The 26,373-nt window shown below is 38.6% G+C and overlaps 1 protein-coding gene across 6 annotated transcripts in view; it reads right to left on the reverse strand.

The window, feature by feature from the left end:
• ATG7 (autophagy related 7) overlaps nucleotides 1-26,373 on the reverse strand; it is a 130,270-nt gene that overhangs the window by 57,981 nt on the left and 45,916 nt on the right. For 2 of the 6 annotated variants that reach the window (XM_075513822.1, XM_075513823.1), the window contains exons 18-19: nucleotides 19,444-19,566; nucleotides 18,922-19,032 (exon numbers count right to left, since the gene is read on the reverse strand). In XM_075513822.1, coding sequence (XP_075369937.1) covers nucleotides 18,955-19,032; nucleotides 19,444-19,566 — 201 coding nt within the window. In that variant the 3' untranslated portion in view covers nucleotides 18,922-18,954. Of the gene's footprint in view, nucleotides 1-18,921; nucleotides 19,033-19,443; nucleotides 19,567-26,373 lie in introns of those variants that run through there. The other 4 variants (XM_075513826.1, XM_075513824.1, XR_012777418.1 and 1 more) reach the window with 2 other exon arrangements.

Here is a 26,373-nt window from a genome sequence, read left to right on the forward strand (position 1 = left end):
AAGCGGCAACACCTATAAATCCTTCAAGCCTTTGGCAACTTCTTTAATCCAAAGTAATCATGTTTCCTTGTATAACAAGTCTTGTGATGTCTGTAATAGCAACTCACTATAGTAACAACAGTCTTAATGTTATAGCTCTCTTACATGCCTGAAGTATTAATCAGATCCCATATTTAAATACGAAATTAGAGTACTCTTGATACTCTTCCTGAAACAGATATCCTAATCAGAGTCCCCCACAAAATTAAAAAAAAAAAAAAAAGTACAGTAAAGATCGAGACTGTGAAGTTGGTTTTGATACTGGAGTCAAATATTGCAGCTTTCTGGTTATTGCTTTACTCTATTACCTCATCCCTTCACATTCAAATAACGTTTCTAAATAGGCAGGCTATTCTATAAGCAATTTTCTCTGCCACAAGTTCTTTCCTTTTGCTTTCAAACAGAAGAGAGTAAAGAAAAATCCCACTTTACAATCAGAATGAAGGACAGCAGATTTTATGCTAGAGCTGGTGAACATGGTTCTCCTTTGAAAGCAAAAGGTTCAATGATCACAATATTCCTCTTTCATAAGTGAGCTTAAATCCTAGCAGTTTTCCAAATACACTAACCTTTTTCTAGTATTCTCCTGAAAATTCTATTAGCATCCTCCACCAGCTATTACTGATAAGGATGTTACTAATGCTCCATTATAGAAAGTGATTTTTTTTTTTTTTTTTTTTTTTATGATCAACCTTGCTTGAATTTAACCTCACTTAGTGGAAAAATCATGTTTGTGACCTTTACACCTCAATTTGACTAAAAATATACTTAACAGCAAGTATTACCTCATTTTCCCAAATCTCCCATGACCATCTCTAATTTCCACTGTATAAAAAGAAAATTCAGTCAGCTCCTTGAATTTTATCAACACGTTTCAGCTACAACCAAGATTTTACTTTGTTGAGTAATCAAAATACAATCTGCAAGCATAAATCTACATATTAAACACACATTAAACAATATTAAGTTACATATTGAATGCATTAAACAATTTGATCCAATTTCTAAACTGTAGATTAAATCCAGAAAGCAGCAATATCAAAAAAGTAGCCCCAACCAACACAAAATTCCAAGAAAGGCAGGGTTTAAAGTATTTCATTACCCATCTAAAAGTGTGAGCTTGTGTTTTACAGTTTGGACTCATTCCAAAGGCTGTCCCCAGTTAATCCACCCCTCTCTTTGGGGAACCCAAGACAGCTGGAAAGGATGATGACCATATCAATATCCATGCATGCTGCTGTCATGAATGCGTGCTAGCACAGTTGGACAAACTCACAGAGTATATAGAATTCAGTATAGAATTCTCTCATAGGAGCTCGCCTGTTCCATTGTGCCATCAGAGAAAATGTGAAGTATTGTGAAAGCAGCAAGAAAGCCTACAACCGTGGCTGTTCTTTAGAATACTGCCACGACTGCCTATAATGATAAAGTTAAAATAGACCGCTCAGCAGTCATTCACATATGAAAGCTACAACAGATGCTCTTTAATTCTTTATCTGAATGAACCTCAGTCATTTAGCGTCCATAATTCTTTTTAGTATTTCTTATAATGAGCCAAACTCATGCAAAGAGGCTTCTTTTGGAGGCTGGAAATAACATCTTATTTGGCATTTGCCCCTTCTTTGCCCATTATCTTCTTTAATTCTACTAAGGATTAAAATCAAGCCTCAATTTCATGACTGTCTATCCCTGAAAACACGTACAAGGTATCAGAATTTATTAGATATATGACTATTGCCTGTGGAGAACGAGATTAAACTAGTTTCAGTGATTGATATACTCTATCAGCCAACTCTATTTTTTCAAAAATGCGAGCCCAGTAATCATAGGTACAGCAGTAGAGCACGGTATTACCACTATTTTGGTATGCACCATGTGTGGCAGAGACAGATCCAGAGATTAGTATGTATAAATCACTCACCCAGGAAGAAAAAAGTCTACACAATTGCCAACTAAGACAACTAACATGAAATGCATGTTTTTACAAGGGCTATTCAAAGAAATAGTATTTGTGGGAAGAATGAGTCATAGGATAGCAAACTTCATATACTACAGTTACTCAAAGTGAGAAGACAAAAGGAACTAGAACTTAGATGATTTTTTTTTTAAATAACCAAGAAACATTAGCAAAACCAGCTGTTGCACTGTAATAACTTTAAATAGCTTTGTTACACCTTCAGTCTCTTCCAGTAGTAGTTTTCTCTTTTTCTTTTTAACTTGCATTTTGGGTTTGCTGTTGTTGGCACACTGTCTCAGTAGACACTAGATAAATAAACTTTTCAACAACATAAACCCTTTAAAAACTGTATCTCTTAACCCCTATCCCCTTGAGAGGCTGGAAAGTAGTTACTTAATTCTTTACAGGTTTACTTGTGCATCCTGCCTGTATTTCTGTGATTTTTCTTTCTATTTTAGTTATAACAAAATAAATATGCATCTTAGTAGTTATCTCCATCTAAACCACAGTTTGTATCTTTTCCTTAACTATGTCTTTTTTGGATTTATTGATTAACCCACATAATTTCACACAACTTGCAGGGGATCAAATTTATTGTCAGGTAGGCTTGAGCCAGTACTTTAAAATCACAGAAATTTATTTCAGGTATAGTAAGTACTTAAACAGAACCATGTTTTTAAGATGACAAAGTACTAATGTGCTTGCACATACAGAATATTTCTCCAAAATTATTTCTGTAATCTCACTGCTTTAAGTTCATTCCAAACAGACTAATTTTATTATGTTTACTTTTGTGTTTTAACTGGAATAGAGTCAATTCACTTCTTGTCTTAATGTGCTATGAGAGAGTCATGTGCCATTAAATAATCATTTTGCAACATTTTACACCGCAATAGGAAGACGACATCTGCACGTATACCGTCATACACAGGGATTTCAGCGCAACTGCTACGCACAGTCTTGCGTAGCAAGAACTCACCGAAGGACTGAAACGTACACTGGTACACAGTGCTCTGACTGAGGACAACGCTGACGTGCATACCCGAGATAATTCTGAAAAGGACTTTCGTGGATAAGTTAAGGACTATTTTTAATAAATTTATTTGAGGAAAAGTATCTGAGTCCGATTTAGTTTTCTTTTCACGCATCACAGAATCATGGTTTTCTTTCTTTCACCTTACAAGAATCTCCCAGAGCCCCCCACTTGTTTTCTCAGGCTTTCTTTAACTGGGCACATCCACACACACTGCTGGAACAGACTTGTGTGTTCCCCTTCTCCCTGTGATTTGAGAAGTGATTTCTGCAGTCCTGTTTTTCAGAGTTAATAATAATCATTCCTTCCAAATCTCTGGAAGCTGGTATACCTGCTTATTTGGATTGCTGTATTTGTTTAACACCTGCCTCAAAGAGCAGACACGTGGCTCTGTGAGGCTAAAGAGAGGCAACCCGCTGAACCACAGGATGACCGAGTCAGAGGGACCTCTGGAGGTCATCTCGTCCAAGCCCTCTGCTCCCGCAGCGTCACCCAGAGCACGCTGGACCATGCCCAGCCAGCTTTTGAGTATCTCCAAGGACGGAGAGTTCACAACCGCTCTGGGCAACCTGTTAATCTAAAGTCTCATATAGATAACCATTTTCTACTGAAAACCAAGGACTGCATGCAAAATTTGATTTTCATTTTTCACGTTCTCAAAGAGTATCAAAATTACCAACAAGGTCTAAGGACCTGCATTTGACCTTCCTGCCTTCAGTGACAAAGTGCTAATGAGTTGAGAAAGTTAAAGACAAAACTAGTAATATTTGCTTCATATATATTCTTACTCATGTTTTAGCCATGATTTTCACTTCATACTAAGGCTTCCAGCTCAACCTAACTTTTTTAAGAGTATGTTGTTAGATTTCAAGGTGTAGCATTTTCCTCTTATCAAAGCCATTCATACCTATCCAGTAAAACTGCATTATTTTTAAGGTTGCTGTATAACAATTAAATGACCGTAAAAATCATCATCACACCTGTAGAATGACAAAAGTTTTCCTGTATATGAAAATAATATAACAAACTCAGTAACTCACAAGCTGCTCGTGCTTCATGAAGTATTGCACGTGAAGTAGTTTCAGTGTCCCAGACCCAATACCTAGAGTATGCAACAACTCATCGCTAATTAGAAGCACGTTAGTTAATTAATTAATATCTAGAGTGGGGTTTTTAAACCTTGAGAGACCAAGAAAACAGAAACTCATCCTAAAACCTTTTTTTAAAACGTTATGTTCTTCAAACTTAAAAATGAAGCCTTTTTCTCTGGGCAAAATTTTTATTGTGTACATAACACTATAGACTTTTTTGATGTCTCTTCATGAGGACAGACAACTTTCATTTACAAGGAGATGACTTTCCATCAGTTCACGCTTAAATCACTAAGAGAAGACACTGCTAAGGACAATTTATTACTGAAGTGATAAGACAAGCAATCCTTATCTTCTCAGGCACAAATAGACTAATCTTGGAAACAAGTCTGGGTTTTAACTATGGAATTGGTCATTAATTTTTATTACTCCTAAGCTATCAGGTGGGCTCTCCAGGACTCCAGCCAATTCCATAAAAAGGAGTATGTTGCATAGCAGATTTCAGCTAGAAGCCAAGTTATAATGTGTTCAAGAAAAAGATGTTGTAAAAAGGAAACTTCAGGAGAACCTGAACTAGAATAAGGCAAAGGAAATACCAGCACTTTGTCGAGATGTTCATTAAAGCGTAATTATCAGGAAAATATTCAGAATCAAATAGAAAGAAAACTCAGGCCAGTAAGAGCTATGTTAGTAATAATTTTAAAGGCTATTCAAATTTGCCTGTTTTATAAATCTCTGCAAAATTAGCATCAACTTTAGCCAACAACATTTGCATTATAGCAGCAATATGGATGTAAATCTTTAAGCAATCATGCTGGTAAAATTATTCCAGACTTCATAAAGAAAGAAACCCTACGACACTGTGAAAATTTAAGTTGAGAAGTAGTTTACAAAGGGTTTTTCATATGAGATTTCCACATAAGAGTAGGTCTTAATGTTGACGTTTTGTTATTAAAATTTGTGATGCTTAATTTCCTCTGATTGTCATGTGAATGTGAATTAGCAGTCATTGGCATTAAAGAGAAGTTGTGGTAAATCTGCATGGGTTTTTAACAACACTTCACATTGTAATCAACTTCATTATTGCCACTTACTAGTTCCACCTATATTTACAGGAAAAACAGTAGTTTACAAAGTTGGAAAACAGGCTACTACTGTTTGTACGGAAAGGTCTTGTAGTCAAATTTACATGTTGACAATAATAAAATACCAATGCACTTGGTATATGTGATAATTGACAGCACAAGTTCTCTTGCAGAACTCTAACATGAAGCTGTAAGAGAGGTTTTAGAGACATTTCCAGGCAGAAATATAGATTGTCAGAAGAATGCAAACACAGTTAACAATTAAATACTCTTGCGGACAACATTTAACGGTCTACAAGATGAACAGGGTTCATTAAAAACCGGGGGGATGGAGCGTATTCATACATAATACAGTAACTCAACCAACATTCAAACATTCAACAGTTTAGTGTATGCAGAGGCAGACTTGCCTCAAGAAATTCACAGCACCTTTGGGTAAGGCTACAACAGTATGTGTTTATTGAAATCTGCATCTGGTAGTAATTTGTCCAGCAGCAAACTTTTTTCTTTTTTTACTCGAATGATCTACAGGGGCCCATATACTCTGCAACTGTTCGCTTGCACCAAGATGCACATTGTATAATTTATGTTCTTAATTATAAAACAAAGTTTATCAGCATGTTTGTCCGTGTTGTGTAATTTCTTATTCTTCACATGAGAATAATAGAATGCATCTTGAACAGTCTATTCATTCTTCATTGTAATAAAATATATTGGAATGGAAGAGATTTAATCTCTAAATTATTTTACTTTTTCCTTCTTTACTGGAGATTTTTCCTTTAGAGAAAAAGGAATCAACATAGTTTGAAAAAATCTTTCTAGAGGACGCTCTGAGGTTACTTCGGGAATTATGCACATTGTTTTTCCTGTTATTACTCGAACTGATACAGTTCTTCTGGGCTTCCTTATAGCAAGACATCAAGAGTTAGGTCAGCAGAAAAAAAGAGTTCAAATACACAGTAATTTTTAAGAGCACTTAGTCATTGTAAGGTGTGATGCATCTAGATGTACCCTTTGGCTGGGTCTCAAATGTAAAGACCACCTGGAAACTTTTTGGTACACTTTCTGCAAAAGGGAACAGGGAGAGCTGACAATTTCATAATCTCTATTCCCACAAAGGGGAAGTGCAAGAAGATTCAGAAGAATTTTGGGGGCAGAGAGGTTCACCATTAAGCGGCCTTAACCTTCCCTGCCCTCCCCTTTACACAACTTGAATTTTAAGAAGCTTATGTCTCATTGCTTTTTTATTCGTGGGTATAAATATGCCCTATTTCAGTAACACTACTATTTGGAGCATCAGCCAAAGAAGCTGAGAGCAGAGGGAGACATTAAGACATTCGTTCTACAGGAACAAGATCATAATCACTTGATAATTCTCCTTTTGTTTATCCCATACCAATAGGTAGTGCTGCAGTTACAGAGAAAATCAGAACCCAATCACAGTTACACAATTACTTTTTTATGATAGAACCATAAAATGAACCTCTAAACAGTGCGGATTACCAAAATGTTTGGAAGTTATTCCTCAAAAGTTTACTCCAGGGATTTTTGAACCCAATTACCATGAGATGCAGAGTACTCTGACAAGATTTTTATTTTTATCTATAAGTTATTGTTACTGTCTTCACTAAACAGTGTGACTTCGGTGGCATTTAATTTCATTAAATCTTATCAGGATTACAGTCAGGTCTTGCTTATTCACCTTGCAAAACAGGCCCTGACAGGAATCAGGGGCTATCTGAACCTTTGCAAACGGAATGTGAAAGGACTAGGTACAGTACCTTCTGTACACTTTTATCAGCTTGCTGTTGCCTAAACCCTTGGAGCCATGGAAATCCCAAATCCATCAAAAATACCAAATATTATCACGGTATTCAAAAGAGAAATAGATGGTATCTTGATTTAACATAACAGGGATGTGAGGATTTGACAGCAGCACTGTTCAAAGGCCGTTTGAACCAGCTGAAATATTCTCTTTCAGACAGATGCAGAGGGATAACCAAGGCAGGTGATGGGAAGAGAGGTTTGAGTGAACATTTAAATATAACAGACCCAAAATACGTAAAGCGTTTTCTATGTCAAGGCAGCTGGACAGCTCAACACTAGGATAATATAAATAAATACAAATACTGTAGAATAATATCGACAAATTACAATATATATTATGACCTCTTCTTCTACGTATATCAGGGTACTCTCTTCTGTATACACGTAGTAATGAAAGAGTGAGAGGTAGACTTTCACACTATTATTCTTACTGTTACTGTCTGTTACCACATTTTTGATACTTTTTTCCCCTACTATAAACTTTGATCCTGTATTAAATATAAATGTCATGAGGAGCACTCATTCTAACTTCTTAGCAACAGACTACTGCAATCTGAGTGCTGAAGTGCATAGCTGAGAACATGGAGGAGTTATTTTACCATTTTAAGCAATCTAAGAAGCTTGAGTATTAAATTTAATACAGGTTTAAAGTTATCAGTGGCTTTCACTAGCCAGGTAACAAATATCTCCCTCAAACACAAGGTTAGTGTTGTAAAGTACTAGTCCTCTTCAAGACAGAGAGAAGCCGAAATAGAGTACAAGGAGAGAACAGACTACAAGCCAAAAACATTCGCATCCAATTATGAAGAAAGATTTTAGGATCCCAGTGTGTAACTCCCCACAAACTTCAAGGTGTGAGACTCCTAGAAAATTAGAATTTATAGGAAATTCATGTTCATAACTCCACTGTTTTGAAGTGATACACCACTTCAGTGATTCCCTATCAGTTTTTAGGCACAATTGTTCAGCGCTGCTTTACCTTAAAACTCTGGATAACCATTAGGGAGATGTAGGAAAAGCACTTCGCAAAACTCTACCTCCACGGGCAGCCTAGTTGATTTTTTAACTCCTTTGATCACCTTTCTTTACCTTTAGATCATATAGGATTACATTTTGTGCCTGCATTAGTAGATTTTTGCGTCTATTCCTGCTGATGCAGCAGCCAAAACACTCAAGATAGTATTTCCTTACCTATATACAGGGCAGGTGAAATGGAAATATGGAAAATTATACAATAATGTAACATATTATATTATTAATAATATAATAAAAATTACATTATGCAATAGATGTGTGCAGCACTTCTGTCTCGGTTAAGTATCAGAAGGGTGGGAATGTTTCTGGAGAAAAAGTTTTACCTTTGTTACACAGGGAAAAATGCAGTTACTGTCCAAAGCGGAATAAAAAAAGGAAGGATAGGAAATATTTAACATGGTGATCGAGTTGTGCTGCATTTGCACACGCTTCATGCCCCATCTCTAGTTAACTTCAAGAAACCACTCTTATTTCAGTCCTCCCCTACCACATCTGACAGTTGGGTCCCCACTGCTTTCTCATTAACTGCTTAATAATTGTTGTTAATAATTTTTATGAATCCTTCACAGGCTTCAAATCGCTGAAGTCCTCGGTGCCATAGGAGGGCAGGCCTAGGTTGTGGAGATGCTTTAGAAGCACCGAGTCCCTGCTCGCTACATTAGCCATTTCAGTCAGAGAAGTCATTTGGAACAACTTCACCTTGTAATGTCACACACTGGCGAAGAAATTATGCCAGAATATTGAACCTCTTCAGCCATATTAATGCTAATTCCTTGTGATGGATCATTACATGTGAAAATTGGGGGTATGTCTTCTGCCTTATGGAAGACAGTAGTAAAATATGTAAATAAGTGTACTAAGTTTCTTAGAGGCATGGTTAGTTTCTAAAGACATCGACAAATCAATTTTTCAGATTTTACAGCTTCAGTATAGCAGTTCACTTCAAAGTTTTGGGTGCTATGCTCATCGTTAACTAAAAATATTCTAAAATCTTAAATAAAGTGCAATTTAATATCATTTACTATCATGGCACAAACTGAAGCATTACTTCATCAGTTCAAATACTCCTCGCTTAGATACTGATCTAATGGGAGCAATTAAAGTAATTCATAAAAAAGAAAACCAGTGTACCTTTGCAACTGTACTTGAGGTGCTGTTATTGTTAAAACAGGAAACATCAGAAAGCACAGACACTTTGAGTCCTCTTGATAGAGAACATCCGATATTGAACAGTACCAACCTGATCAATACTGCTTATAAAGAGGACAAACAATTCAGAATTATTATCTACACAAGCCAGTACTCAAAAGCTGCACAGGCATTATGAAGAACATAGACTAAATATTAACGCTACAGCAATTTCATAGCACCTGGAAAGGTGCTATACTACAAGGCTAATTTTTTTACAGCTCATCTAAAATGAGGCACTGACTGGTATTTGTTGCATAGCTTTTTCCCCTCACATAAAAACTGATGAGATTATAAGTTTATTCATAGCACTGCTTTCCATTTTATAGCTATGCAAGATTTACTGTGAAATTTTATATAGAGATAGATTTAAACTCTATCAGTGTTTTGGCACTATGACAGCAATTCACAGTTTAATACATGAAAAAAAAAATAATTACCATCTGTTGCTAACCCAAATGCCATTATTCCACTTCTTTCAGTGGTTGTAGTCTAAATTTTTTCCATAATTTTGAAATTTCAAACAAAAAAGACAGCTTGATATCAACAGCTTAAATAAAAAAAGATTCTTTACACTGAACAGTCATCGTTTCCTCTACCTCTGCCCCCAAGTATTAATTCTTACATTTGAATTTGCAGTTTCATTTAATTTGACTACTAACTATACAAGTTTAATAAATCTATCAATTTATGCTGCTGATCAGTAGCATCTTTTATTGAAGGATGCCAGCATTTACGAGCCAAAATTTGCTAGTAAAAATATTTCAAGGTTGTTTCATGTTTCTGAGACAAGGTCACATAGGACGTTTATGACAATGTAGAAGTGATAAGGGTAGCATTTCTACAGCTTTCTTGACTTTTAAAATCTCTCTTTGGAATTCAAAAATTAACGAGGGTTGACTGATGAAAATGTGTTTGTAACTATAACACTCCAAGCTCTGGTCTTACAGGACTCTCAGCTCAGAAGACTGGCAGGTTCTCACCCTTGCGATCTTCCCTGAAGCATGCCTGTGGTATGGCACACAAAGAAGTCTTTCCGTTCTGTACAACCCTACAATCAACTGTCCTTCCCTCTTCTTTCCCTTGGCTTCAACTAAGTAAAACGACTGCACGTGGCCCTCCCTGTCCTGAAGGGACAAATATATATTTATTCAAACAGATCATGAAACACGAGTATTTGTGCACATCACTTGCTGATGGAAGTCCCAGGAAGAACATTTGAGTATTACTAGTAACAGTAATTGAAGTTATCAGTAAAGTTATCAGGGGAAAGACAAAGAGGTCATGTTTTGCTAGGAAAGAGAGGAAACGCTTCACAGGGACTTCTAAATTCTGCAAAGAGCAGCAGAAGGTATGGGCATAAAGACCATTCTTGGGCTTGTTCAAAGGCTATAAAATGCAGTTTGAACTGTTTTGTGTTGATGTAACAATTACCTCTCCTTGGCAAAATTTCAACAGCAGAAATCCCATAGATTCAGCAGAACATTGGGGTGAACGGCAGACTTACTAAATCTATTTTAGGCATGTAATAGCAAAGCATAATAACCAGAATGCATTGGAAATTTACATACATTTTAAATCTACCGTAACCGAGACTCATTTTTCATTCAGACTGTGTTCAAGAGGAATTTTTTTGCAGAAAAATTTACCATTATTTGAAGATCTGGGAAATACTGCTTGATGAATGAAGAAAAATGATGACACTAATTGACATCATGAAAAAACTCAATAAGAAAAAAAACCTCACCTCTTGAAAGAAAACCGATTAATCTCTTAATCTCTTAAGAAAGAGATTCCAAGGCAGGCCTGAATCTGTCAAAGTGAATTTTTCCTGAAACGCACCAGATTAAAAACACAAAGGAAAATAAAAAAGCTCACAGACACAGAAAAGTCTCAAATATTAATTTTGGGCTACCCATCAGTAGTGTTTCTTGTAGGAAATTTTCATAACATCAAGTAAAATTCAATTCTGAATACGGCTTGGTTAGTAGAAAAAAAATTGTTAAGTTACAGAACTCACTATTATAATATTGTTGAAGTTGGGTTTTTCTGTTTTGTTTGGGGGTTTTTTTGGCTATTCATATGTTATTGTTTCAGCATCAAATACGTTGCATAATATAATGCAGAATCAGAAAAAAGCAGAATGTTTCTAATAGCAAAGCACATCGGAAATTCTGAATTTTCTTCCAAATTTGGAGAAGCACAAAGTTCACTTTTAATACCAGCTGCCTATTATACAACTAAGCCCTGTTCCCCAAGAAATGGCTGAAAAAATGGTCAGGCACAAACTTCAAGTAAATCCAGAATCAGGATAAAAAAGGGTTTTCAAAGAGCTCCAAGTATTTTACTAGCATGATTTTTTTAAAATTAATCCCACCCTTCTATAGGATAAGAGTTCTAGTCCGCATTGTTTGGGATACAGTAAAGCAGCACAGCAAGGGGATTTTGCAAATACCAAATAGGGTTCATTCACTGACCACAAGAACTTGTCATAGCAACTATAGATACTATGGATCACGTTGTAAGAGACAAAAAACCTCAAGTACAAAATTACTGAAGTAAAATAACATAGACATCATGACTTGCTGGAACCAATATCTGACCTTTATAATCACATTCAGAAATACGAACTCTGGTCCGGATTTGATTTCTTCCAAAATTCTTTATGATCCTCTTAGGTTGCCAGAGTTCTACCACTTCTTGCATTTTAATTGGTCGTAAAACAAAGTGAAAATTTTACTACTTTTATGTATTTTATGATTAAATGCCCAACTTAAATGCCTCTATGCAAACGCACGTAGCATGGAAAACAAACAAGAGGAGTTAGAGACGTGTGCACGCCTGCAGGGCTATGATCTTATTGGCATCACGGAGATGTGGGATGGCTTCTCTGACTGGAGCGTTGGAATGGAAGGTTACAGGCTCTTCAGGAAGGACAGGCAGGGGAGACGAGGAGGGGATGTCACCTCTATGTCAGTGACCAGCTGGAGTGCACGGAGCTCCGCCTGGGGATGGGTGAGGAGCCGACCGAGAGCTTATGGGTCAGGATTAAAGGGAGAGCAGGGACAGGTGACATTATAGTGGGGGTCTGCTGCAGGCCACCCAACCAGGAAGACCGAGTGGATAAGGCCCACTATAGACATACAGGAGCAGCCTCACGTTCACAAGCCCTGGCCCTCACGGGGGACTTCAACCACCCCAATATCTGTTGGAGGGACAACCCAGGGGGGCATAAGCAATCCGGGAGGTTCCTGGAATGCGTTGATGATAACTTCCTTCTCCAAGTGATAGAGGAGCCAACAAGGAGAGGTGCTATGCTGGACCTTCTTCTAACCAACAAGGAGGGGCTGGTGGGGAATGTGAGCTCAAGGGCAGCCTTGGCTGCAGTGACCACGAAATGGTGGAGTTCAAGATCCTTAGGGCACCGAGGAGGGCATGCAGCAAGCTCACTACCCTGGACTTCAGGAGAGCAGACTTGGGCCTCTTCAGGGATCTGCTTGGTAGAGTATCATGGGATAAAGCCCTGGAGGGAAGAGGGGCCCAAGAAAGCTGGTTAATATTCAGCGATCACCTCCTCCAATCTCGGGAGCGATGCATCCCAGCAAAGAGGAAGTCAGGCAAAAACTCCAGGAGGCCTGCATGGATGAACAAGGAGCTCCTGGACAAACTCAAACACGAAAAGGAAGCCTACAGAGGGTGGAAGCAAGGACAGGTAGCCTGGGAGGAATACAGAGAAATTGTCTGAGCAGTCAGGGATCAGGTTAGGAAAGCTAAAGCCCTGATAGAATTCAATCTCGCCAGGGACGTCAAGGGCAACAAGAAAAGTTTCTATAGGTATGTTGGTGATGAAGGGAAGACTAGGGAAAATGTGGGCCCTCTCCAGAAGGAAACGGGAGACCTGGTTACCTGGAATATGGAGAAGGCTGAGGTACTCAATGACTTTTTTGCCTCAGTCTTCACTGGCAAGTGCTCAAGCCGCACCACCCAAGTCGCAGAAGGCAAAGGCAGGGACTGGGAGAATGAAGAACCACCCACTGTAGGAGAAGGTCAGGTTCAAGATCATCTAAGGAACCTGAAGGTGCACAAGTCCATGGGACCTGATGAGATGCATCTGTGGGTCCTGAGGGAACTGGCGGATGAAGTTGCTAAGCCACTATCCATGATATTTGAGAAGTTGTGGCAGTCCGGTGAAGTTCCCACTGACTGGAAAAGGGGAAACATAACCTCCATTTTTAAAAGGGGAAAAAAGGAAGACCCAGGCAACTACAGGGCCAGTCAGTCTCACCTCTATGCCCGGCAAGATCATGGAGCAAATCCTCCTGGAAACTATGCTAAGGCACATGGAAAATAAGGTGATTGGTGACAGCCAATATGGCTTCACTAAAGGCAAACCGTGCCCGACAAATTTGGTGGCCTTCTACGATAGGGTTACAGCGTTGGTGGGTAAGGGAAGAGCAACTGACATCATCTACCTGGACTTGTGCAAAGCATTTTACACTGTCCCGCATGACATCCTTGTCTCTAAATTGGAGAGACATGGATTTGACAGACGGACCACTCGGTGGATACAGAATTGGTTGCATGGTCGCACTCAAAGAGTTGCGGTCAACGCCTCGATGTCCAAGTGGAGACCAGTGACGAGTAGCGTTCCTCAAGGGTCAGTATTGGGACCGGCGCTGTTTAACATCTTTGTCAGCAACATGGACAGTGGGATTGAATGCATCCTCAGCAAGTTTGCCAATGATACCAAGCTGTGTGGTGCGGTTGACATGCCGGAGGAAAGGGATGCTATCCAGAGAGACCATGGCAGGCTTGAGAGGTGGGCCCGTGCAAAACTCATGAAGTTCAACAAGGCCAAGTGCAAGGTCCTGCGCATGGGTTTGGGGCAATCCCAAGCACAAATACAGGCTGGGTGAAGAATGGATTGAGAGAAGCCCTGAGCAGAAGGACTTGGGGGTGTTGGCTGAATAATGAGAAGCTCAACATGACCCAGCAATGTGCACTCACAGCCCAGAAGGCCAACTGTATCCTGGGCTGCATCAAAAGAAGCATGACCAGCAGGTCAAGGGAGGTGATTCTTGCCCTCTACTCTGCTCTCGTGAGACCCCACCTGCAGTACTGCGTTCAGCTCTGGGGCCCCCAAGATAAGAAGGACATGGACCGGTTGGAGCGAGTCCAGAGAAGGGCCACGAAGATGATCAGAGGGCTGGAGCACCTCTCCTATGAAGACAGGCTGAGAGAGTTGGGGTTGTTCAGCCTGGAGAAGAGAAGGCTCTGGGAGACCTTATAGCAGCCTGCCAGTACCTGAAGGGGGCCTACAAGAAAGCTGGAGAGGGCTTTTTACAAGGGCACGTAGTGATAGGACAAGGGGTAGTGGCTTTAAACTGAAAGAGGGTAGATTGAGATCAGATAAAGGAAGAAATTCTTCACTGTGAGGGTGGCGAGGCACTGGACCGGGTTGCCCAGAGAAGCTGTGGATGCCCCATCCCTGGCAGTGTTCAAGGCCAGATTGGACGGGGCTTTGAGCAACCTGGCCTAGTGGAAGGTGTCCCTGCCCATGGCAGCGGTTTGGAAGTAGATGATCTTTAAGGTCCCTTCCAGCCCAAACCATTCTATGATTCTATGATTTTCTTTCATCCTGATGAAAGCAGAAAGTATAGTAAAGTTTCCTAAAGCATCCAAGTAATTTAGGAATTGAAATCCAAAGTAAGAAAGTATATTTATACTTGGGTCTTATTAAGAACAGAGAGAAATTAAGGTTCTCTACTTCTGAAAATGGATATAGCTGAAAAAGTCTTGTATAGAAATTCAGCTACACATACTACAGTGAATTCATGCAAAAATTTCACTTTACCACTATTATCGCTCCTTCTATCAATACATTTCAATAGATGCTTCATGCTCAATGATTTCAAGAGCACTTACATACGTTCAAGTAAGGACAAGCCTGGTTACTTTGCTTAATTGGACCTTGAAGAACAGTGGCAGTTGTTTCTGAGAAAAAGGGCAACAATACAATGAGTCCCCTTAAAGAAATAAGTTTCCTAGAAAATCTTACAAAAGGGAATGGTTCTTCCACAACTATGGAATAATCCTGACTATGGGTTTTATTAATGTGTCAGTTTTTACTTCCAGAAGTGTGGCACATCAGTAAAAATTAATCTTTAACACAGAGTAGTCGAGTGCAGAACAGGGAAACTATAATTTTAGACTACATTAAATACAAAGAGCTCTCCACACCAGCAAAACCCAATATACTTTGCAGGGTTAAGTCTGGCGTATGTGGCAAGCAAACCCGCTGTTTTAGAGATGCACTGAGATACACAACCATCATTGGGCAGCCTAGCCAAGTTCTGAACTGGAAGTCATTCAGTTTGTTGGTTGATCTGTCTCCAAATCAATGCCTCTAGTTTTTGATGACTAATTCAAGAGATGCATAGGCTTTCCCTATTTTAAGCCCAGCTATTAAAGTTGACTACACATTGAACAAGCATCACGTTAGAAAGTTCAGGTTAAGAGTAAGGAGACAGAGTGATCGGAAAACAGAAGTGCCATTTTTACGTGAGCTTGGGCAGCTCCCGAAGTGAACTGTATCCAGTGGAAACAAGGTCTAAGTGCTGATGTAGGAGTTTCCCACAGCTTCTGTTGGCCTTCAAAGCCAAGCGTGTCATCAGAGTCTCTTGTTGAAGCTGCATGTAAATATCTAACTGGTATTAAAAACACAAAAAATGTTCCACAGAACCTAAATTAAAGCCAGATGTGGAAAAAGCAGATGTCTGAAATTTATTGTCATTTCAAGACAGAATAGAAACACTTGCGAATTGTATTATTTACTGAGTAAATTGTCATGCTAAGGAAGTCACGTAGAATATTTATAATTTCCTGATGCATCTCATATTAAAGAAATAGGTGTTCTATTGACTAAAAACCCTCCAATTAGTATCAAATTTGAACCACTAACTAAATCTGTGTTATGATTCCTACTCTGGTTACACATTGAATTATGATTAAATTCTTATCAGTCATTTTAAAAAATATGTCAAGATGGTATTAATACTTAGGTCAACAGCACAGCACTGGAATAAGAAATTGAACAATGCAGGTTAAAAAGATATTTAGTAAAGTCTTCCGTATCTTACTGCAAACTTTATTGCTTTAATCCAGGCAAACGCAGTCTGTGCTAAGCACATAGGCAGGTAAGGTTTTCATGGAAACTTAAGGCCATCCAAAAACGTTCTATTTAACCTAGTCAGCCACTCTTACAGAACATGCATGACTTATCCAGAATCTCTTTTAAGCAACTCAAAACTTAGAAGCAATTTTTTTTAAATTAGTTTAGTATTTAGATCATTAAAGCACTTATATACACACATCATGAAAGCAGCTAAGCATTTGTTACGTGAATTAAAAAAAAAAAAAAAAAAAAAAAGGTTAAGTGTGTGGTTTAACTTAAGATGCAATATGCTGAAGCATAGGACCAGCATGAGAAAACCGCCAGTTCTTTGGACCACAACAAAACATTCCAAGCACAACATTCAATTAAATGCTCTTAATGAATCAACGTTTTAAGAGCGATCCTTTTAAAAAAAGAACAAGATTGAGTAGTTTCCCTATCAGATGCAAGTTTATTAGCCTAATATCAATGATTCTATATATGGAATTACAACACAATCATGACGTCACTGCAGTAAATTTAAGGTTGGATAACATGTAACTTTACAAGTCTATTTACATTACAGTGGAGCAATGGCACTGGTCAAACTTTACTAGATAGGAGGAAAGGAAAATGTTCAGTTACTAGAAGCCATTTTTATGGTCTCCAAACCCAGCAATCATCTACAAAATCTCTTTGAAAAGTTTGAGCGCAGAAAGGCAAGTAACTTCTCAAGAGAACAATCTAATATTCTAATTACCAAAATAGGCCATACGTGTCTTATGAAACCTCTCTCACTACTTTTGATGCAGTTTTTAGAATGCCATGTATCAAGAATATCTTAAATCAACCTAAAGAGCACTGATCTTAACAAATCTAATGCCTCCATTTTAGAGAATACATTCCGCCAACAGCAGCTCAAAAGTAGTCAGAAACCTGAAAAGCCATTTTGCAGTCTTCAAAATCAGCAATATAAATTGCATCAACTGCACTGTATGAGAAAAACGAGCTCAAAATACAAGAACAATTCAACAGAAAATATACTAAAAGCACTCTCTTTTGCGCCTAAAAATTTTTAAAACTGCCCCAGATTATGTACTAAGGGAGTAGTGGAGGACAGCAAAACCACCTCTTTATTTTTCTGAGTCAACAGCGGCAAAATGTAAGAAAAGAATAGGTCTTTTAATCCAAAGAAAGCAAGCATGCTCCAGAGTCTGCAAATAATCTGCCTGTTGGACCTTACTGTTCATAAATACAAACTTTACCAAGACCATCAAAATAGTTAACCCTCATAAAACAGATGAGTTTTTACGAAAATACAGCAATGCTACAGGGAAACAATCAAGAAAAGTTGCTGGTTCTATGGTAGTTGGGCTCATTTGAATGCATTAGCTTTGCAAATATTTTGTACGTCAGTTTTTCCACCTATGAGCAAAGCTTTCACTGCATAAACCTCACTGTTGAACCCAAAGTTTTTTGAAAGCACACTAATTCCATTTTTTATGTTAAACTTTCAACTTCAGTAAGTTGCAATAAACTCACACCAGACTCTCCACTTTGTAAAGAATATCTAAAACTTTAGAAACACACACCTGTATACATTCTGAAGCTGCAAAAGAAATTTATTCATTAATATCTGCAAAATAATAGATTACTAGCTGCGGCAATTGTGGCTGTTTTTAATGCTGTCATTAGCAGATGACACTTCTTAGCAGCCTAAAAGTCATGCATGGCAATCAGACTACAACCACTCTTACTGCTAATCAGTAGCACCTGTTAAAGGGTATATGTTTTCCTTTGTTGGATCCCTCTCATATATATATATTTAAATGTTTTCTAGGTATCACCAGACTGATTTAAGAATGCATCAGGTATTTCACGGTTTAATGTCTCCAGCATCTGCTCCAATTATTTTAAAAGGTTGAAACATGAAACAGAGAGCCAAGTCATCATTATCCCCACAAACCTTATTAAGCAACACTGTTGAGCCACTTCCAGCTGAAAAAACAGCTATACCATTTACACAGGCTACAGTAACTGAATAATCACTTCTCAAAGCCAACTTTGGAAACATCCATGTGATACGACTACACCAAAATTAAATTATAGATGTAGAACAGTATAGACATTTGCAGACAGAGTAAGGATTACAAATCATTATTAAAATACAATACTAAGACAGATACCTATTTCATTTTTTATGGGACAAACTCAATATCGCAACTTGTTTCGACAGGGTTATCTCCCATGAGAACAAAGCATACCCCAATTTCATTCCACATTACAACTTCTGTCACTAGAGAAATAAATAGCATTGCTTTCCCCATATTATAATCCATCAAGCAGTATAATTACATTTTAGATTGACCTAAAATGATAATTGATTTCCTTACACCACATAACACAAGTCACTTGTTTTCTTTAAAAGCAATACTTGAAAACTCAGGTAGAAGAAGTGACGATTAATTTAAGAGAATGCCTAACCTACCTAGGAACCGGTGTAAATACTGTGTTGTTAGCCCATACTGGGCTCTGTGCTACCATGGCTACCCATTATCAGTAGTTGTATACAGGACTTGTAATGCTTGCACAAACTGCAGTTCACGCTGCCAGTGAAACACACCCTAAAAGACAACAGACAGGAACCCTCCCGATGTAAATTCAGAACTGTCAAGCAACAACTGTCACTTAAAACATTTCTGTAGTTTCACAAAATGTGACAACAATAAAATGAATAATAATAATAGCGCTACACGTTTCTAACTGGCTGTCAACATGCATCCCATCATCTATTCTTAAAAAAGAATGATCTCTCACAACCAACGATATTTCTTATTCTATAACATTAAGAGGACACATCTTATCTCACTGGATGGAATATGCATGTGGCTTGTGTAAATCATCCTGTAAATCAAATACCACTGCTCGATTCTATCAGCCATTCATTTAATCACATGGTTATACAGCTGAACATAAAACCAAGCACCCTTTACTGCCACCTGTTTATTCTTAACATCCAAAGTGTATTTGCTTACCTCAGCAGCCTGTGTCTCCTGGTGTAATAAAGTTAGACCTGTCAAGTCTTCTAAGAAGGAATGTGAAGAATTAAAAACTTTAGCTAGGAAATTAAACCCTTCTCGTTCATACTGGTCGAGGACCTGTCAAACAAACAAACAGAAAAGGATTTCAAATAAGATGCCCATAATGTGACTCATCATCATATTTTTCTCACAAAATAGAAGTACAATCTTTCTGAACACTCAGAAAATGACTGTATATTGTAAACAGGTAAAAATTACAGAGAAAAGAACGATCATTTCTCCCAACTCAATTTCTGAAGTGGGGAAAGGTGGAGGTAAGAAGGAAGAGAAGTGAGGTTTAAAATTTCCTGGTTTAAACATATTTTTAAGCTTATAACAAGACAGATGATATGGCAAGAAGAAAAACTTCGCTGCAAAGTCATGAAAGGAGCATTTGAGTTACACAAAACACAGTAAAAGACTGTTCCAATGTATCAGTTAAGGGAAAGAACCATGCTGGGACAGACTGAAAAATTCTCTGAGTCAGTGTCCAAGTCCAACATGCTCCTAATCTCCAGAGATTCATGGTTCTGAGACTATTGTCTCTTAAGCACTCTCTATTTTTCTACTCTAATTTTCCCGGTTTATCTTTTATTTTGAGAATCTCATAGACTCCTACAAGAATTGTGAGGAAGGTTTTAGCCTATGCTCCTCTCAAACCCCCGACCATGAAGAATTTTATTTCGTGCAGCTTTAGCTTAAATAACTATTTGGCAGGCTGATTTCAATCAAGTATGATGGGGATTGAGGAAAGAAAAGATGAATGTCAAAGATGAACATGATTCTACAAGTTTTGTGAACGCAGGTAGCAAGAAAATGGAAGGAACTGATGACAGAGCAATGCCAGTATCCATTGTTTTGCTATTTTTGTTCCGAGTTCTATCACTGATCATTCAATACCCTGCTCTGCTGTCATCAGGCTCACAGACGAAGCAGCTGAGCTTGACAAACTGCAAGGCAACTTTTCCTACAGAAATTCATGTAGCAGAGCAGGATGCATGCAGGGGCTTTGGAAACACATAATATTTTAATACAAAGGAGCAGTATATATAACATTGATAGAGAGGCAGGGGAAGGACCATCAGTATCACCCCATATAGAGAAGATGCAAGCTTTTCAGAAGAGTCCATGGAATGGCTTAATCTGTGAAACTGAATGCCTGTCAAAAACCTTTTCCTGTGAAAGTTATCGTCGCCCTTCTCAACACTTACATCTTCATCTCAATCATCATCCTCAGATAAATCAGCATCAGTTCAAGAGTGAAGGACAGAAAGAATCATAGAATTGTTTAGGTTGGAAAAGACCTTTAAGATCATCAAGTCCAACCATAAACCTAACACTGCTGCCAAGTCTGCCACCACACCGTGTCCCTAAGCCCCACATCCAAACGTCTTTTAAATGCCTCCAGGGATGGTGACTCCACCACTTCCCTGGGCAGCCTGTTCCAATGCTTGATAACCCTTTCAGTAAAGTAAAATTTCCTAATATCCAGTCTAAACCTCCCCTGGCGCAACTTGAGGCCATTTCCCCTCGTCCTATCACTTGTTACCTGGGAGAAGAGACCGACCCTCACCTCTCTACAACCTCCTTTCAGGCAGCTGTAGAGAGCGATGAGGTCTCCCCTCAGCCTCCTTTTCTCCAGGCTGAACAACCCCAGCTCCCTCAGCCGCTCCCCATCAGCCTTGTGCTCCAGACCCTTCCCCAGCTTCGTTGCCCTTCTCTGGACACGCTCCAGCCCCTCAATGTCCCTCTTGGAGTGAGGGGCCCAACACTGAACACAGCATTCGAGGTGCAGCCTCACCAGTGCTGAGTACAGGGGCACGATCACTGCCCTAGTTCTGCTGGCCACACTATTTCTGATACAAGCCAGGATGCCATTGGCCTTGGCCACCTGGGCACACTGCTGGCTCATATTCAGGCGGCTGTCAACCAGCACCCCCAGGTCCTTCTCTGCCAGGCAGCTTTCCAGCCACTCTTCCCCAAGCCTGTAGCACTGCATTTTTAACTTATCTCATTTTGGTATAGTTCTTGCAGAACAAGTGTAAGTAGAACACATAATGTTCTTTTATACAGAACATTGTTGCAGGGGCTGTGGACAACCTTTCTTCCACTGTATATATTCTATCCTTATTTTGGGAGAGAAGCAGGAAGAGAAATCTGTACAGCTTACGTACTCCTTAAACATATCCACTCTTACTGGACGGACAAGTTCCCCGTAACCAGTGGAATTCATTTCCTCTGGAAAAGAAGGAAAAAAACCACCCTGGAAGGACTGTAGTTTGTTCTGTTGTGAAATAGGTGATTCAACAAAGTGAGCTTCATTCCAAGGTTTAAAAATGAACAGACAACCCCTGCTCGCCCTACCCCCAAAGCAGCCATTCACCCTTCTTTGGACAATGCAGGGGGAAGGCGGGGGGGAACTGTTTCATTATGAATTTGTCTAACTCAACCAAAATCACAACTTACTCTCAACAATCTTACTCTTTTCTGGTTTAACTGTTCCTAAAGGTCTCAAATAACCTTAAAGCTGTGGGAACTCGCACAGCCCAACAGCATTCTTCAGCAAAACACGTCCAGTGAGCTCTGACATTGAGTCCTACAGGAATTCAAGCTCATTTAAAAATATATTTGTACTTAGCTGACAGACTGTAAGTTTACCAGTAAAAACAGACTGGGATCTGCACTCAGATCTTCATGCAAAATGTCCATTTAGCAGCAAAATTATCTACTGCATACTTAGGTTCCAAAAAAACACAAACAGAAACAACTGAAACACAACTATAAAGAGGAAGACGACAGATGTAGGTGACTATGACAAACATTTGGCACCTTCTTGACCACACTTTTTACTTCTAAAACAAATGAATAAATACGGCACTTCATATTCTCTTACTAAATCTGGATAAATTGTTCTTCATACTTTAAAGATTTATTTTGCCATACATGGGTTTTTGTGTATTTGTGCAATGACCCATAAACATAATTAGAAATTAAAAAAGAAAAAAGGAAAGAAAAAAAGAGATTAAAAAAATGCTTAGGAACATTTCTTTGGGTTTTTCTCATTGTTTTTCATTCCTGAGATAAACACACAAAGACAAACTCATCTGACTCTTCAAAATGCAATGCAGAGAACTGGACAACTTCAGCATTCCATCTGAGATGTGTCCTCTTAATATTATCCCTTACATATATAGTGAAATTGCACTGTGGATATATACATACATTTAATGACTATTCTGTGTTCCAAAATTCTAATAAACCAACCAGATGTACAGAAGTCTCTTGCACCTGGCTCTTTGTGAAACACTGTATGCAGACATCAACTTATAAACTTGGATTACGTTCACAGCCCTGCCTATATATAATCCTCAAAGCTATCAGCATTATCAAATGTGTTGCTATTGCTTTAATTTGTTGGAACCACAATACAGAGCTTACGAGACATCCTTTTAGTGATGTAGGCCAGATTATAGTTCACGGTACGTTGAAGCAATATACAGCTTATACACAATGAAACCATAGCCTTATTCTAAAATATTACAGCATATCAAAGAAATGCAGGGACAACAACAATAAAATATTCTGGTCTCTTCCCAGAGGTAAAAATTGCTAAAAGATGTATAACTACCTTGGGATATGCAAATGTTATGAACAAAGCGGGGAAGGAGCGCAACCTTACTACAGACAAGAAGTCTATCAAATAGCCTTTAAATCTGGTTGATTCTGTTACTCAGCTAACTGTGCCTTGATCCTCATTTCCAAAGAACTGTGACTCAAGCCTGAAGTAAAAATTTCCAGGTATTGCCTCCTCAGTAAGTACATTACTTCAGTGTGCCAGGGTGCTCTGTATAAACTGCCCTGCTTTATTTCAGAGATGTGCTTAACCTTTCTATATTCCCTTCCATAGCTATACGTGAATTCTTATGCACTCACACAAAGCAGACTGCGTGACTACACTGGCATCCACAATGTCTAGCATTAGCTGTGGATGAATCACCTGGAAGAAATTTTATTAAATCCAAGTGCCTTTTGTATTGTGATTAGCATGGAAGAGACTAGGAAGTCTCCCATTAAGTGTCTCTTAAAATACTAGGATTAATAAAACATTAATATTAATAAAATAAGATCACAGAACTATGAGTTGAAAGTATATTATTTTTGATCTAGTGAACTATAGCTTTTTTTTTTTCTTTTTAAGTTGGGTAGAAAAGATTACTGTTAATATGACCAAATCTGCTATTGTTATGCAAAGATTTAAAAACTTATTTTCCCCCTGTAGAAGCTCCATCATGTCCCACTGCTAGACTTGCCATGGCACTACAACAGCAAATTTAGGTTAAGGTAACAAATCTGGTTATAGAGACACAGTATCTTAAAAATCTAAACCTAAAGTACAACAATACAGAGCATTTTTCTTGTATTAGCACCTCAAAAAGAAAAAAGCCTGAAAAACTTTATCAAGAAGTGTACTTGCTGATAATTACTTGATTTTTATAATGGGAACAGCCTGCTGAGCAGAAGCATCTGGTAACTAGCTCTAAAACGGAAGTTCCAGCCGCATGGCCCGGAGAACAACATATCAGGGAGCCAAAGAAGGACCTGGCAGCATCCCGCAGTTTGCTACCTGAGCAGTGGTGGTACCCTTAAAGAAAGCAGACTCTAAATGAAATCCTTTTAATATAGGCAGCAATTGAAAGAACATTTTGTCACCTTCAGGGACTTTATTTCCCAATTCAGACAATTAAAACTTTACAATAAATACCACAAAAAGGATAAACACCATTAACTTGCCCATGTCTAACCTTTACTACACACATGCAGTAACAGCTGTCCTCTGATAAACGTAACGTTGCACACATTTGTTCAGTAGCTACTAAACATACCTCAAAAAGAAAAAAGCATGAGGCAAAATAAAACTCATCTCCAATTCCTATGGCAGACCACCACACAGGAATACTCTGCAGGTCATCAGGAATAAAGCCGGTCTAGACATCAAATAGGCACAAAATAATTCTCAAAAATGTTTCCAGATTTAATAAGTGCCCAATTTGTTGCTGTGTGGAAAGGAAATTTTCTCCTATTTAATCATGTCCAGCAGAGTCTAAAGGCCCACGGTTGGCATGAGTTTGCTTTTTCAGTTCTTAGCAATTCCCTTTGCTGCTAACACCATACTTGGTATCAATGCGATCATCCTGAATAACAGCTTTACAGGAGGACAAATACTTGAGAGCTGTTATAATTTTTATTACTATTGATCTCAAATAGTTACTATCTGACCACAGACGTAAAAAATCCCACACGAACTTCTTCTGGGAATAAACGTGTCACTATCCAGCCATTCAGTGACATGTCACTATGTAGCAATTAATTTTCTCAGGCAGAAAAAACTTCAAAGCAGCAACAAAAAGAGCCAGAAGGATATAATTCTTCCGCCTAGCAAGACAAGCTGGAGCACTACAGATTTATTAAGGAACTCCTATCTTTTTCTCACTTGCAGGTCACTGTTCAGAGCTTAGGAGGAGAATTAGAAAGTAGCATGCCTTCTGTATTTCATGTCTGTTACAAATACTGTCAGGAGAACCCACATTTTAAACCCACACTCTTTTCTGACACATGTAAATCTCCTCTCAGGTTGACGCTATAATCTCGGCTCAAGTCTCCATTTTACAGAGCCAGAGCTACAACTGATTTTTCACATGATGGCATTTTAATAGAACAAATGACTCTGTGGATGCACATTATCACAACAGGGACAAATTAATGTATTGCTAAAGCCTTTTGTGTAAGTGATACACAGTAACACTTGATTAGCAATCTTTTTATTCTTGTCTGTTTACTGAAGGAAAAAAAATGAATCTCATGGTAGGAAGGAAAAAAATAGAGGCTTGGAGTAGAAGAACTTGTTTTGAAACGAGAAACAGATGTGCAGCCTTGGTGTTATATTCTTTTTAATAGCATTCTTCACAAAGAAGTCTCAATTGCTGGGTAGAAAGACATTCAGAAAGATAATCTGGCTCCCGGATTGCTTTATAGCATAAAAGTTAATATATGGTTAAGTAAAAATACAAAAAACTAACTCCTGATCCCAACAACCCGGCCACTGATGTAAAATTGGCTCACATTTTATGCCTCATTTAAAAATTATGTGACAGAAAATTTTTACCAGTATTTACACTTGTTTTGGCTTTTTTGTTTTCTAAGTAGTTAGCATCTGTAGAGCTTGAAACAGCGTTGTTTACTTTCCAGGAAAAATAAAATAAGAAATCAATGCTACCAGATTTACTGTTGACATGACGACACATGGGTAGCCTACCTCCAAAACCACGTGGGTGGTGTGTTTCACGCTCTTCCTGGCTTTAAACACTTTCCACTCAAAGACGACAGCACGCTTCCCCTCCCCGCCCTGCCTCCCCCCAAAGGGGACAGATACTTCACTAAATATTTCAGAGTCAGAAAAATGACAACATTCCATGTTCTATTTAGAAATTTTACAGGGCTAGATATATTTTTGCACGCTGCTAACTATCCAGTTATCACAGGCAATGCAGAATGAATAGAAAACTACTGTGAGCGTTAGCATGCTGAAAAGAGACATTTCAGTTTCAACAGCTGCTCGGAAAATAAGGAAGACACGTAAAGGTCTTGCCAGTTAAACTCTTCAAAGCTCAACGTACCTGCTATTAAACCAGGAAGTTTAGTGAAACACTACAATGCTGGGAAGAATCCTCCTAAGCGAGAGGAGGCTAAGATGAGGCACGTGAGCCATTGGGATCTTGGGTCTAGGCAGTTGCACGGGCAGCACCGCCAATGTTCAAGATCTTAACATGAGACCCATAATTCTGGTTTCCTTAAAAAATCCTCAGCTCCTGGACTCTTGCCTTTCCA

This window comes from Mycteria americana, chromosome 11, assembly GCF_035582795.1.
Source record: "Mycteria americana isolate JAX WOST 10 ecotype Jacksonville Zoo and Gardens chromosome 11, USCA_MyAme_1.0, whole genome shotgun sequence".
Lineage (NCBI taxonomy): Eukaryota > Metazoa > Chordata > Aves > Ciconiiformes > Ciconiidae > Mycteria > Mycteria americana.